The sequence below is a fragment of the Micromys minutus genome (assembly GCF_963924665.1).
Source record: "Micromys minutus genome assembly, chromosome: 12".
Lineage (NCBI taxonomy): Eukaryota > Metazoa > Chordata > Mammalia > Rodentia > Muridae > Micromys > Micromys minutus.
In genome coordinates, this window is record NC_137981.1 from 28623855 (window position 1) to 28637651 (window position 13797).

At 52.4% G+C, this 13797-nt stretch overlaps 2 protein-coding genes across 2 annotated transcripts in view; both read left to right on the top strand.

The window, feature by feature from the left end:
• NISCH (nischarin) overlaps window positions 1–9172 on the top strand; it is a 35605-nt gene extending 26433 nt beyond the window's left edge. Inside the window, exons 16-21 of the mRNA XM_080926278.1 lie at window positions 1857–3257; window positions 4542–5856; window positions 6339–6495; window positions 6878–7006; window positions 7475–7636; window positions 7925–9172. Of these exons, the coding sequence (XP_080782404.1) occupies window positions 1857–3257; window positions 4542–5856; window positions 6339–6495; window positions 6878–7006; window positions 7475–7636; window positions 7925–8535 (3775 nt within the window). The 3' untranslated portion in view covers window positions 8536–9172. The remainder of the gene's footprint in view (window positions 1–1856; window positions 3258–4541; window positions 5857–6338; window positions 6496–6877; window positions 7007–7474; window positions 7637–7924) is intronic.
• A 3580-nt stretch (window positions 9173–12752) lies between these two features.
• STAB1 (stabilin 1) overlaps window positions 12753–13797 on the top strand; it is a 29921-nt gene continuing 28876 nt past the window's right edge. Inside the window, exon 1 of the mRNA XM_080926644.1 lies at window positions 12753–12902. Within this exon, the coding sequence (XP_080782770.1) occupies window positions 12822–12902 (81 nt within the window). The 5' untranslated portion in view covers window positions 12753–12821. The remainder of the gene's footprint in view (window positions 12903–13797) is intronic.

Genomic DNA, 13797 nt, shown 5'->3' on the forward strand with positions numbered 1-13797 from the left:
CTCAGCTGCCTAGTTGACATTATGTTAACTAGAAGTTGGCAAGTCAAAGCCAGTGTGGGTTAGAGTCTGGTTTCTACTGTGAGCTGACGATACCTGTTGTCTCTTTGTGGGTTGTTTTGTTTTCTGCAGCAGGGTCTCATTTAGCCCAGACTGGCCTAGATCTTACTGTGCAGCTTAGGCTGGCCTCAAATTCATGGCATTCCCTCCTCCCTCAGTCTCCTTAGAGAAAGGCTTACAGAGGTTAGCCACCTACCTGATTTTATTATTGCAGTTTGTCTGTCTGTCTGTCTGTCTGTTTGTTTTGTCTTTGAGACAGGGCCTCTGTATAGCCCTGACTGTCCTGGAACTTGTTTTGAAGACCAGGATGGCTTTGAACTCCAAAGATTGGCCTACCTCTATCTCCTACTGGCAGGGATTAAAGTGTAGGACATTATGCCTGGCTCCTGCTGCTTTTGTTGTTAGATTTGCTTCTTTTTCTGTGCATAGCCTCACACTTCTTCAATCCCAGCAGTCAGGAGGCAAAAGCAAGCACATCTCTATAGGTTTGAGGCTAGCCTGGTCTACACTGCGAGTTCTAGAGTAGCTAGGACTCTATAAAGCGATCCTGTCTCAAAACAAACAAAACACTGTTTTCTTTTTTCTTTTTTTAAGGTTTATATATTATATATAAGTACACTGTTGCTGTCTTCAGACACCAGGAAAGGACATCAGATCTCATTACAGATGGTTGTGAGCCACCGTGTGGTTGCTGGGATTTGAACTCAGGACCTCCAGAAGAGCAGTCAGTGCTCTTAACCACTGAGCCATCTCTCCATCCCACTGTTTATTTTCATTTTATGTGTATGAGTATTTACCTACATGTATATATGTGTATATATGTATTTGTGTGTGTGCCACCTGTAGTCTTGGCGCCTCTAGAAGCCAAGACAAGGCATTACATCTATAACTAGAGTTACAGATGGTTGCTAGCTACTGTGGATGCTGGGAAACAAACCTAGATTCTCTGCAAGAACTCTGAGAGCCCTTAACTGCTGAGTTATCTACTAAGCCTTTGGCTATTGCATACCTGGATGATTGTTTAAATAAAGTTACGTGGGTAGGGCCAGCACACACACATAGCTCTTTGGCCCTTTGTAGAAGTCTGTTTTTATTTATTTGTTCATTTGTATAATTAAATTTTGGGGGTTTTTATTTTTTTGTTGTTGTTGAGACAGGGTTTCTCCATGTAGCTCTAACTGTTCTGGAACTTACTCTGTAGATCAGGCTAACCTCAAACTCAGAGATCCACCTCCCTCCCTCTCCTGAATGCTGGAATTAAAGTTAGCATGCACTACTACTACCTGGCTTGGTTGACTGGTTGATGATTGACTTTTGAGGCTGGATCTTTATATAGCCCTCCCTGGCTGGTGCAGGATCCACTATATAGACTGGCTGGCCTCAAAACCGATAAGAGATCCACCTGCCTCTGGCTACAGAATTGTATTTCCAATTCTTGTTTATGGGAGGATTATAGAGGCCAAGAGGGGCTGAATTTAAATGAAAAGCTCCTAGGACCCGCCCAACTTAATTTACTGCCCTGGGAAACCAGGCTGTCCCTAAAAGTAGCCATTTTTCAACAAAGATGTAGCACTTTGTTGCCTTTTTGACACTTGAGCTTAGTTGTGGCGGCCAGCTTGGTTTGGGCAGGCTGTTCAGGGCAGTGTGTAGAAGCATGAACTCATCCTGAGGGCAGCCTCTTGACAGGCTCAGCTGCTATATGAGAGCCTCAGGAGACCCATGGATTGACTTCCCAGGGTTAGGGTACTACCCTGAGAGAGAATGTCCCTGTGTCCCTGACCCAGTCTCTTCTTGCACAGCCCAGACCATGCAGAGCCAGAGGTTCAGGTGGTGCCTGGGTCAGGCCAGATCATCTTCCTGCCCTTCACTTGCATTGGCTACACAGCCACCAACCAGGACTTTATCCAGCGCCTCAGCACACTGATCCGCCAAGCCATTGAACGGCAACTCCCTGCCTGGATTGAGGCTGCCAACCAGCGAGAAGAAGCCAATGGAGAACAGGGTGAAGAAGAGGAAGAAGAGGAGGAAGAGGATGTTGCTGAGGGTCGCTACTTTGAAATGGGACCCCCAGATGCAGAGGAAGAGGAGGGGAGTGGCCAGGGAGAAGAGGATGAGGAAGATGAAGACGAGGAGGCCGAGGAGGAACGCCTGGCTCTGGAGTGGGCCCTGGGCGCTGATGAGGACTTCTTGTTGGAGCACATTCGCATCCTCAAAGTGCTGTGGTGCTTCCTGATCCACGTGCAAGGCAGCATCCGCCAGTTTGCTGCCTGCCTCGTGCTCACCGACTTCGGCATCGCTGTCTTTGAGATCCCACACCAAGAGTCACGAGGCAGCAGCCAGCACATCCTCTCATCCCTGCGTTTTGTCTTCTGCTTCCCACATGGCGACCTCACAGAGTTCGGCTTCCTCATGCCGGAGCTGTGTCTGGTGCTCAAGGTGCGGCACAGTGAGAACACGCTCTTCATCATCTCAGATGCTGCCAACTTACATGAGTTCCATGCTGATCTGCGCTCCTGCTTTGCGCCACAGCACATGGCCATGCTGTGCAGCCCCATCCTCTACGGCAGCCACACCACCCTGCAGGAGTTCTTGCGCCAGCTGCTCACCTTCTACAAAGTGGCTGGTGGCTCTCAGGAGCGCAGCCAGGGCTGCTTCCCTGTCTACCTGGTGTACAGTGACAAGCGCATGGTCCAGACAGCTGCCGGGGACTACTCGGGCAACATCGAGTGGGCCAGCTGCACACTGTGCTCTGCCGTGCGGCGCTCTTGCTGTGCGCCCTCTGAGGCCGTCAAGTCTGCTGCCATCCCCTACTGGCTGCTGCTCACATCCCAGCATCTCAATGTCATCAAGGCCGACTTCAACCCCATGCCCAGTCGTGGCACCCACAACTGCCGCAACCGCAACAGCTTCAAGCTTAGCCGTGTCCCACTCTCTACTGTGCTGCTGGATCCAACTCGCAGCTGCACCCAGCCACGGGGCGCCTTCGCTGATGGCCATGTGCTTGAGCTGCTTGTTGGCTACCGCTTTGTTACCGCCATCTTTGTGCTGCCCCACGAGAAATTCCACTTCTTGCGAGTCTATAATCAGCTACGCGCCTCACTGCGGGACCTGAAAACTGTGGTCATCGCCAAGAACCCTTCAGCTAGGCCAAGAACCCAAAGCTCCCACACGGGTTGCCGGTCTGCCAAGAGCAGGTCCAGGTAAGACTACTAATTTAGGCTGCTGGGACCTGGGGTGTGGGGTTGGCTTGGGTGTGGTCTCTGGGCCTTTGTACTCTGCGGGAGTCTCCTTTTACTTTCCCTTTCTCACTTCTCTGAGAACTCCATGGACTTGGTGCTAAGTGCTCCAGATCTTACAAGCAGCTCAGGCAAGCTGTTCTATGAAGGATGGGTTAAGGAAATCAGCCCTGTCTTGCCAGTGGAGAATATCACTTTGTCCCCTAGCCCTCCCACTGTCCTCTCAAATGTGTGAGCATGGTTTCTGGGTGTCATCTTTCTCCTCCACCAGACAGCTCATCCAGTGGCTGGCTCTGTCAGTTAGGGACTGTTCAGGGTTCATCCCTGAGACCCCCTCTCAGGCTTTTTTTTTTAACCATAAAGTTCTTGTCAGGAAGGACGACGTTATATCTAACTTGGAAACCCCTCTCAAAGAACCTTCTGAGATCAAAGTGTATGGGTAGATCATCTTTTCTTCAGGAGGGATTGAGGTACTTAGCAGGAAGGAGCTGGCAGCTGTAGCCTGTTCTCACTCTCACCTTCCTCTTGTGAAAGCCTCTGCTCTCTGTTGCTGGATTCCCCACCTGGGGAGGGGAGGATCTAATAGCTCATGGTTCTGTATCCTGCCAAAATGCTGAGACCTATCTTCACCCCTGATTCTCTCCTTTCCTCTCAGTCAGTCCCCAGCTGACGATCCAAAGGGCTTTCAACTCTTATAGCTGAATCCAGTGCCCCTCTTATTCCTGTACAGAGATGGCTGCCCCTTACCTTCCCTCACCATGTAAGGCTTAGGTGACATGCACCTTGTCCTTCTTCCAAGCTGCCACAAACCTAGCTTGCTCCTGGGACTGCTGCAGAAACCAGACCCCCTAAGGATGTGTCTGCATACCCATGATAGCAGGAGACTAACCCAGCAGCTTCGTGGGGTATTTGGACAAATCAAGGTCACAGGATTACAGCAGCTGGACTGGATCTGAAGGATGGGGAGTGCAAGCATCCAGACCTCACCCCTCCTTCAGTGTGGCTGAATGCTGGAAACTCCCAGCTCCCGTGAAATTTAAGCTTTTGAGCATTAATTTTAAGTCTTGAGTCTTGCCTCTGCTTGCATATACACATCCAGACATTTTCCCTGTTCTGTGTGGTAGATCACCCAGTGACCTCAAGGGTAGCACATCCTATATGGTTGTCTATCACACTCTGATGTTGTGCATGTGATAAGAATTTCTATGAGCACACATGTTTATTTGGCATTTCTTGTGTCTCTGGTAGATGTAGTGCTGAGCAGCGGCTACAGCAGAACCCAGGAGAAGCTCCTGCTCCAGTTCCAGCTCCTGTAGAGGACCCACTTCTAGCTCCAGCAGAGGCGTCAGCAGGGGCTGCAGCTCCAGCAGAGGCTCTAGCTCCAGCAGAGGCGTCAGCAGGGGCTGCAGCTCCAGCAGAGGCTCCAGCTCCAGCAGAGGCTCCAGCTCCAGCAGAGGCTCCAGCTCCAGCAGAGGCATCAGCTCCAGCAGAGGCATCAGCAGAGGCTTCAGCTCCAGCAGAGGCATCAGCAGGGGCTGCAGCTCCAGCAGAGGCATCAGCAGAGGCATCAACAGGGGCTTCAGCTCCAGCAGAGGCTCCAGCAGGGGCTGCAGCTCCAGCAGAGGCTCCAGCAGGGGCTGCAGCTCCAGCAGAGGCATCAACAGGGGCTGCAGCTCCAGCAGAGGCTCCAGCAGGGGCTGCAGCACAAGCAGAGGCATCAGCAGGGGCTTCAGTTCCAGCAGAGGCTCCAGCAGGGGCTGCAGCTCCAGCAGAGGCTCCAGCAGGGGCTGCAGCTCCAGCAGAGGCATCAACAGGGGCTGCAGCTCCAGCAGAGGCTCCAGCAGAGGCTTCAGCTCCAGCAGGGGCTGCAGCTCCAGCAGAGGCTCCAGCAGGGGCTTCAGCTCCAGCAGGGGCTTCAGCTCCAGCAGAGGCTCCAGCAGGGGCTTCAGCTCCAGCAGAGGCTCCAGCAGGGGCTTCAGCTCCAGCAGAGGCTCCAGCAGGGGCTTCAGCTCCAGCAGAGGCTCCAGCAGGGGCTTCAGCTCCAGCAGAGGCTCCAGCAGGGGCTTCAGCTCCAGCAGAGGCTCCAGCAGAGGCTCCAGCTCCACCAGAGGCATCAGCGGGAGCTTCAGCTCCAGTGGGGGCTTCAGCTCCAGCAGAGGCATCAGCAGGGGCTGCAGCTCCAGCAGAGGCATCAGCAGGGGCTGCAGCTCCAGCAGAGGCTCTAGCAGGGGCTTCAGCTCCAGCAGAGGCTTCAGCAGAGGCTCCAGCAGGGCCTTCAGCACAAGCAGAGGCTCCAGCAGAGGCTCCAGCTCCAGCAGAGGCTCCAGCAGGGGCTGCAGCTCCAGCAGAGGCTCCAGCAGGGGCTGCAGCACAAGCAGAGGCTCCAGCAGGGGCTTCAGCACAACCAGAGGTCCCTGTCCACTACCCAAGTGAGCGCCTAATCCAGTCCACATCTGAGGAGAATCAGATCCCTTCTCACTTGCCGGTCTGCCCATCACTCCAGCACATTGCCCATCTTCAGGGGAGCGCCATCATTGATCTCTTCCACAGCAGCATTGCCGAGGTATTGGCCCAAGTGCCAGATGAGAGGTGTGGGCTCTTCAGTGGTACCAGGTACCAGTTAGTTCTGTGAGGGTAGAGTGTAGTCTGTGTTAGGACATCCGTGTGTTTCAGATTTCTCTTGACATAATGTGGTCTTGAGCTCCATCTGCTCACAGGATTGAGGATCTGGGTCAAGAGGTTTGCCACTCACCTAGCCAGGTGTGCCCTCTGTCACACCTGCCTCTGTGTATCCTTGGTCTGGGTGTGTGTCCCTGTGCCCACTTCCTCTTCTCCCTTCTCTGCTCTGAGTTTATTTGAAAAATGAGCTGAGCTTTTCGTCTTTCCTCATCCAACACCATGATCAGTTCCTGGAACGCAGGAATCACATTAACCAGACTCACAGAAAGGGAAGGATGTGCTGCCTAAAGTGTGGTTCAGGAGGAAGGGGGTGTGGCCTGTTCCGCCCTCCTCTTCTGCAGGGTCCCACATAACCTCTCTGCCCAGGTTGAAAATGAGGAGCTGAGGCACCTCCTGTGGTCCTCAGTGGTGTTCTACCAGACCCCGGGGCTGGAGGTGACCGCCTGTGTGATGCTCTCCACCAAAGCTGTGTACTTCATACTGCACGATGGCCTCCGCCGATACTACTCTGAACCACTGCAGGGTAGGTACTCCAGCCTGACCATTCTTGGATCAGGGCAGCCTACCGTGGACTTGGGTAGAAGCTCTGGGCTCAGTCCCTCATCTGAGAAAGGAGTGATTACAAAGGAGTGAACTCATGAAGACTTAAGACTAAATATGAATGTGCCGTGGCAGGGATGCTTGGGAACTGGCTGACTCTTGCAGGGATTTGGTAGCCTCTGCCTTTTGGATCTCAACAGGAACCTCATCCTATGGCCTGGTGACTCCACCGAGCTAAACTAGATGAGGCTCATATCCCACACCCAGTGTCACACAGGTCCTCCATATGTGCAGTGGTGTTGGCTCCCTGCCAGGCGACATTCCTGCTGGACATGTTTAACCTTAGCCTCTTTTCTCTATCTCAGATTTCTGGCACCAGAAAAACACTGACTATAACAACAGTCCTTTCCACATCTCTCAGTGCTTTGTGTTCAAACTCAGTGACCTGCAGTCGGTCAATGTCGGCCTTTTCGACCAGTACTTCCGGCTGACTGGTAAGTGACACGTGACACGATATGTTTTGTCCCAGTTTGGAAGAAGGCCAGTGTCACCAGTGGGCTTCTACCTTGCACATGTAGATACACTATTTCATGACACATTATCTCCACTTACAAGCCAGCTACTTGGGTAGGAGGAAGCAGCTCCAGGAACTGCTGAGATGGCAGAACTCCCGCCCCACAGTTTATAGCAGGAGCTGAGTGCACAGGGAACAGCAGAGTGGGCCCTGGGCTTAGGGGCAGGATGTTTCTGAGTCATACTTCCTGAAAGGAGAAAGCTAAGCTCTTTCCCTAATGCCTCTATCCCCTTCCAGAAAAATCTCAGCCCTTCCTGCCTGAGATACGGCCATCTCCCCTGGTCCCATGATGCCCTCCCACATAGACCTATGAGGCCTGGTTTTCTGTCGGGACCTTGCAGGGATGGGAATGGTGGCCTGTGCCTCTGACCAGCCCCTTCTTGTGCAGGCTCCTCCCCAACGCAGGTGGTCACCTGCTTGACTCGCGATAGCTACCTGACACACTGCTTCCTGCAGCACCTCATGCTGGTGCTATCCTCCCTGGAGCGCACGCCTTCGCCCGAGCCTGCTGACAAGGACTTCTACTCAGAATTTGGGGACAAGAACACAGGTACCTGTCCACCCCACCCCCCCCCCCAGAGCCCTCACTGCCTCTGCCTCTGCCTCTACCTTTCCCTCATCTCTACCTAGCTGGCCCAGCTCTATGTGGTCCTCTTCCATGGCAGAGGCTCCATTCCAGCAGTCCCAAGCCAGCCAGCAGACCTGTCTCTCAGCCCTGGGCTCTAGCTTGGAGCACCCTCAACTACTCTCATTAGAGTCTAGGGGTGGTGTGGGGCTGCTGTTGCTACTAACTGCACCACAGGCAACTCAGGCCACACCCTGGTGTCCCTTCCTGCAGGGAAAATGGAGAACTATGAGCTGGTCCATTCCAGCCGCGTCAAATTCACTTACCCCAGTGAGGAAGAGGTCGGGGACCTGACCTACACTGTGGCACAGAAGATGGCTAGTCCTGCAAAGAATCCATCCCTCAGCATCTTACTATACATACAGGCCTTCCAGGTGCTCACACCACAACCTGGACGGAGCAAGGGCCCACTGCGCCCTAAGACACTCCTACTGACCAGTGCTGAGATCTTTCTCCTGGATGAGGACTACGTTCACTATCCATTGCCTGAATTTGCCAAAGAGCCACCACAGAGGGACAGATACCGGCTAGATGATGGCCGCCGGGTCCGGGATTTAGACCGGGTGCTCATGGGCTACTATCCCTACCCACAGGCCCTCACTCTTATTTTTGATGACATGCAGGGCCACGATCTCATGGGGAATGTCACCCTGGACCACTTTGGGGAGATGCCAGGTGGTCCTGGCAGGGCTGGCCAGGGCCGGGAGGTACAGTGGCAGGTGTTTGTCCCCAGTGCTGAGGGCCGAGAAAAGCTCATCTCGCTCCTCGCACGACAGTGGGAAGTTCTGTGTGGCAGGGAGCTGCCTGTGGAGCTCACTGGCTAGTGCGTGCCACGGCAGCCCTGGCCTCCTGCCATGTCTAGCCCAGCCTGGTGCCCATGAGGCAGGGAAGCAGGCCTCCTGCATTCTTTTAAGGTGTTTTTCCTCTCCCTTGGTTCCTACATTGATTGCCCATGGCCCCCACACATGTGACCAGCTCCCACAGAGAATGTGAACATGTGTGCTCAGTTAATCCTTCCTAACGCTGGGAAGAAGTATGCCAGCCCCACCAGAGCGTCCTTGTGCCATTAGCATCCCTTGTGTCACCTGCCTCGGAAGTGGCATGGCGAGACACACCAGCATTGTTTTGTCTGTGACTGATGCTGTTGTTAGTGTGGCGCTGTGGACCTGATAACCCCCACGTCCTTTCCTGAAGTGTTAAAGTTCAGTTCTTTGTTGCTGTTGCTGTCATTGTGGGCATTTCGCTGCTGATTGCAAAGCTGGTAGCAGAATACATGTGGCCAGCTCCCATTTTGTGGGCTTTTCCAAAATGGAGGCCTCCTCAAGACCAGAGGAGGTTCTATGGGGAGTTCCCAGGTCATGGGTCCAAGAGGAGCCAGTGCAGGGGACCTAGAGCTGCCAGCACCAAGTATAATTCCTGTTGCCTATTATCTCTATTCTAATAAAATGGAGTTTGACATAATCTGTGTCCTCAAGGTCATAGATAACTGAGGTCCCAAAAGCACTTCAACCAAAGGCATGGTCAGCATGGGGAGATTGGAGACAAGAAGAAAGAGGAGGGAAAGGAGAGGGGGTTCCCAGGACAGAGCCATGCTGAGCTATGGTCAGACCAGGGACCTAGGTAAAGAATAGTCCATGCAGCTCTTAAAGCACCTCCCAGAGCATCCAACAGTCCCTCAGGGTGTCCTGCATCTGGGTCTAAGGGTGAGGCCTGAAGACAGAGATTGCTAATATATGTGTGATGAAGATGTCTAGTGAGAGGCAATAGAGGTGTCCCAAGGGTGGACAGTGGCAAGATGGGGCTCTGCCTCTCTCTTCTGTACTCATGCAAAAGGATCGGGAGTATCTCAGGGGCCCTGCCAAGTACAACCTAGAATTTCTTGGATAGCCAAGCCTGGTGCCCACCCTTCCTCCACTTCTTTCCCACATTACCTACCCCACACCTCATCTGACAGGGTTGTGGGAAAGGTAGATGGGATTAGACTGGCTGACAGGCCCCGGGTTGTTTGTCTAGTAGTGTGTGTATGAGTCGTGTGTGTGTGTGTGTGTGTGTGTGTGTGTGTGTGTGTGTGTGTATTCAGCATTCAGCATCTTTGTGTGTGTTCCTGGGGGTGAGGAGATATGGTGTGTGTTCCAGGATTCCAGCAGGGAGAACCTGCTGCCCTCAGAAAGGGTGTGGATGAAGGAGAAAGAAGCTAAAAAGAGTTCTCCTGGAAAGAGTTTCTTACTGTCTGCCCACCTAGCCAGACGTCAAAGGCCAACCTAGCCCTTTAAAGTGGGAGGATGGGCATGCCAAGGAAGAACAGGCAAGCATGAGGTCCTGGGTTCTATTCCCAGCACCACATAGCATCCACTTAGAAATGAAAGGGTGTGGTGACACACTATAACACTAATGCAAGCAAGAGTCTGAGGCAGAAAGATGAGACTCAGGCCAAGAGTTTAAGGCCAGCTTGTTACAGAGACCCTGTCTCAGAGGAAGGTGGTGGGGAGAATAGAGGAATTGGCAGAAACAAGTAGTGGAATCTCCCACACCCAGACCAACAGTGTCCAGCCTGGTCCTAAGGATGCCTAACTGGAGGAGGCTGTGTCCAATCACACATTGAGCTGAAGTGCCTGGATACCCTGAGCCTTTGTCCTAACAACAACAGGTATGGCAAAAGTAACCATCTGCAAGTGACATGATGGTGCGTGCCTTTAGTTCCAGCACTCGGGGCAGACTCAGGTGGATCTCTGAGTTCAAGGCTAGCCTGAACAGGACAGCCAGGGCTATACCTAACTCAAGATTAAACAGCTCTTTTATTCCTTGTATCTCCCACACATCAGTCAGCCCAGATGTTACCCCTGCTCTGTGTCAGACCAGATGGCACTCCTGTTCTTTCTCAGCTGACACTCCAGGAGAGACAAAATGTGAACTATTAAATAGGGCATGCCACCTGATTGTCAGTGCCAGAGGAGCTGAAATCAGGCCCTGGGCTGCCCCAAACACTGAAGTCAGGTCAAAGAAGTGCTCTGAACCTCAATTAAAGGAAAACCCAGGCCGGGACTGGGGCTTGATTGTAAAGTACCTGCAACATGTACTAGGCCAGCAATACACAGCCTTAAACTAACTAAATGCAGCAGAGTTTGTCTGAGCAAAGAAAACATACTTCTTTAATCAGGCAGCCTGAGAAGAATAGCAGCCAGAGACCAGACTAGGCAACACTTGTTTTTTTGTTCTGTTTTTTTTTTTTTTTAATTGGATATTTTCTTTACTTACATTTCAAATGTTACCCCCTTTCCTGGTTTCCCCTCCAGAATCCCCCTATCCCATTCCCCACCCCACCCCCACTTCTATGAGGGTGCTCCCACACCCACCTAACCACTCCCCACCTCCTATCCTGGCATTCCCCTACACTGGTACATAGAGCCTTCACAGGACCAAGGGCCTCTCCTCCTGTTGATGCCCATTAAGGCCATCTTCTGCTACATGCGTGCTAGAGCCATAGGTCTCTCCATGTGTACTCTTTGGCTGATGGTTTCGTCTCTGGGAGCTCTGGGAGGTCTGGTTAGTTGATATTGTTGCTCTTCTTGTCGGGATGTGAAACCCTTTAGCTCCTTCAGTCCTTTCTCTAAAGGAGACAGAAAGGACTTAGTTGGCTAGTTGAAAGAAAGCCAGCCCCAGGTAACTGAAACCCCATGCTGTAACTGAAATCCATGTCTCTGGTTTGTTGGGCACAGCAAGAGATTTTAGTCCAAACCAATTAGCTTTAGACCCAGAGACCCCCACCTACCATTACAGCTAACTGGAAGAGAAAAGCCCCAGTTGGCCAAGAGGCAGAGTAGAAAGGGAAAATGGGGATGTGAGAAGAAAAGATCCCAGTAAAGCAGCAGAGGCTCTCCCCAAAGCTGTACCCTGAGTGTGGTATTCTTTCCCCAACAGGGCTGCCTTGTCTGGCCTCAGTGGGAAAAATGCACCTCATCCTGCAGAGACTTGATGTGCCAGGAGGCCCCTACCCTCTCAGAGAAGGGGAGGGATGGGGGAGAACAGGCAGTGTTTGAGATGCACATCTTTACTCCCAGCACTTGGAAGGAAGAGGCAGGTGGATATGTGTGAGTTCTAGGCCAGCCTGGTTTACTGAATTCCAGGACAGCCAGGGCTACACAGAGAAATCCTGTCTCAAAAAGAAACAAAAAACAACAAACCAACCAACAACAGCAATAAAACCCTCAAGTCTTTTAATAAATGGTGACTAAGAAGTCTGCACACATATGCTTTAAAAAAAAAAAAACTATTTTTAGTGAAACCTCAGTTTTCTTTCATACCAGCCAGTCCTGACATTTTTTTTCTTTTTTTCTTTTTTTCTTTTTTTTTTTTTTTTTTTTTTTTTTTTTCTGCTCTGAATCCATGAATCCTGGGTTTGCCTGAGTGGAGGTCCCTAAAAGACTATAGGAACTATAGTGCTGTGTTCTGTGGCTCTACCCAGTCACTGCTGCCATCGGAGTGGCATGAGGGTACCACAGACCCACCACAGGCATGAGAGGATTGAAGTGTCACAGCTACGGAACTGCTGTGGCTGCAGTTAGGGGTGGGCTCAGGGAGGCCATGAGGCTGGTAAAGAGAGACCAGTCCGAGAGGCTAGCATGGTGTTTCCACCTCTACTGGTGTTGGATGGAAAACGTAGAGGCAGCCGGCCTGGGGCTGCCCAGTTTCCCAGCCACCAAAGCCTCTGAGTGAAAAGAGGGCTTGACAAGACGCAGGGAAAATTGTTTATTGGTGTTTGAATTGGCTTCAGAATCTCCCCTAGACCCCGAGCAGGTGGCTAATGGTGACTCTGGACCTCCAGACCGTGATGCCAGGGAGCTGCGTCCTGGGCCAGGAAGTCCTGAACAGGGCCCAGGTCGTCCATGTGAGGGTCACTGGCCAGCGTCTTCCCTTCCGCCTGCAGGCTGCTGATACGCAGGAGGAAATCCTGGTGGGTTCCTGTGGGGGTGAACTGATGGATAGCTTTTAAAGCAGCGGCTCACCCTCCCTGCCTCATTCCTCATGCCTGCTGCCTGGATTGCACTCACTGCCTGCTGCTGCAATCACTGTCCCCACACTACTTTTGTCCCGGACAGCCGACCCGCCTGCTATGGCAGAGCCCCGAATCCTCCTTTTGCTCTGTATCCTGGTCTTCTGCCTGGCGGGCTCCAGCTTTATCAGAGGGCAGACGGTGAGTGCGAGGCAGGGAAAGGGAACGGGGAGGGACCATGATGGTGGGCTTATGGATGGGGTGTGGGTATCAAAGCAGCTGGTACCTGTGTGACCTCCCTGGGGACCCAGGTTGCCAGGGTGTTGTCCCGCCCCCCCAGGCTGAAGTCTATAGCTGTTCTACCTAAGGTTTAAAGGCTTTAGCAACTTGATCTCCTCTATATCTGGCTAGCTGGTCGTGTACTATGGGCAATCATCCTGGGTTCCCAGCCTGTGCGTGAACAGGGACAGAGCCAGCCCCATCCTCCTGGGCTCCCAGGACTGAGACCATAATCTATGTGACCCTCACCTGGGGTTTTTTAATGTGATCATTACCTATCCTCTGGGAACTATAAACCAAGGGGCTCATTCAGAACAGGCCACATATTTGCCTGTGGCCAGCACCAAGCTTGTCTGGAAGGAGTGAGAGTCACCCACCCTCCACGCCACTGGGCAGACAGCAATCAACAGCAATGTCCTTAAGTCTCAGAGATGCCCCTCACCAGCCCTGGGCATGACCCCTTGAGTCTTCACAACCTTTAGCCAGCTTGTTTGTTTCTCTTGTTAGAAATCCAAGGCCCAAGGAGAACAGCAACAAGTTTTTCCCTCTAGAGCCATGGTCGGGACCACAGCCTGTGATTCTTACTCAGACCTGCAATTCCCCACTGAGTAGACAGAGCCTCATGAGTGACCATAGCGTGGCTCTGGAGGCCGAGAGTGCCAGCCGCCTGTCCCTAGGTTTCTCCAGCCTAGAGCTACTGCGTGAGCTACTGAAAGAGCTTCACAGAAGTGTGGAGACTGAGTTTTGGATCTGTAGCTGGGCAAAGGAGCTTCCCTCATGAGACCAGTTCATCTGCTTCTTGGCTTCCTTGGCTCTT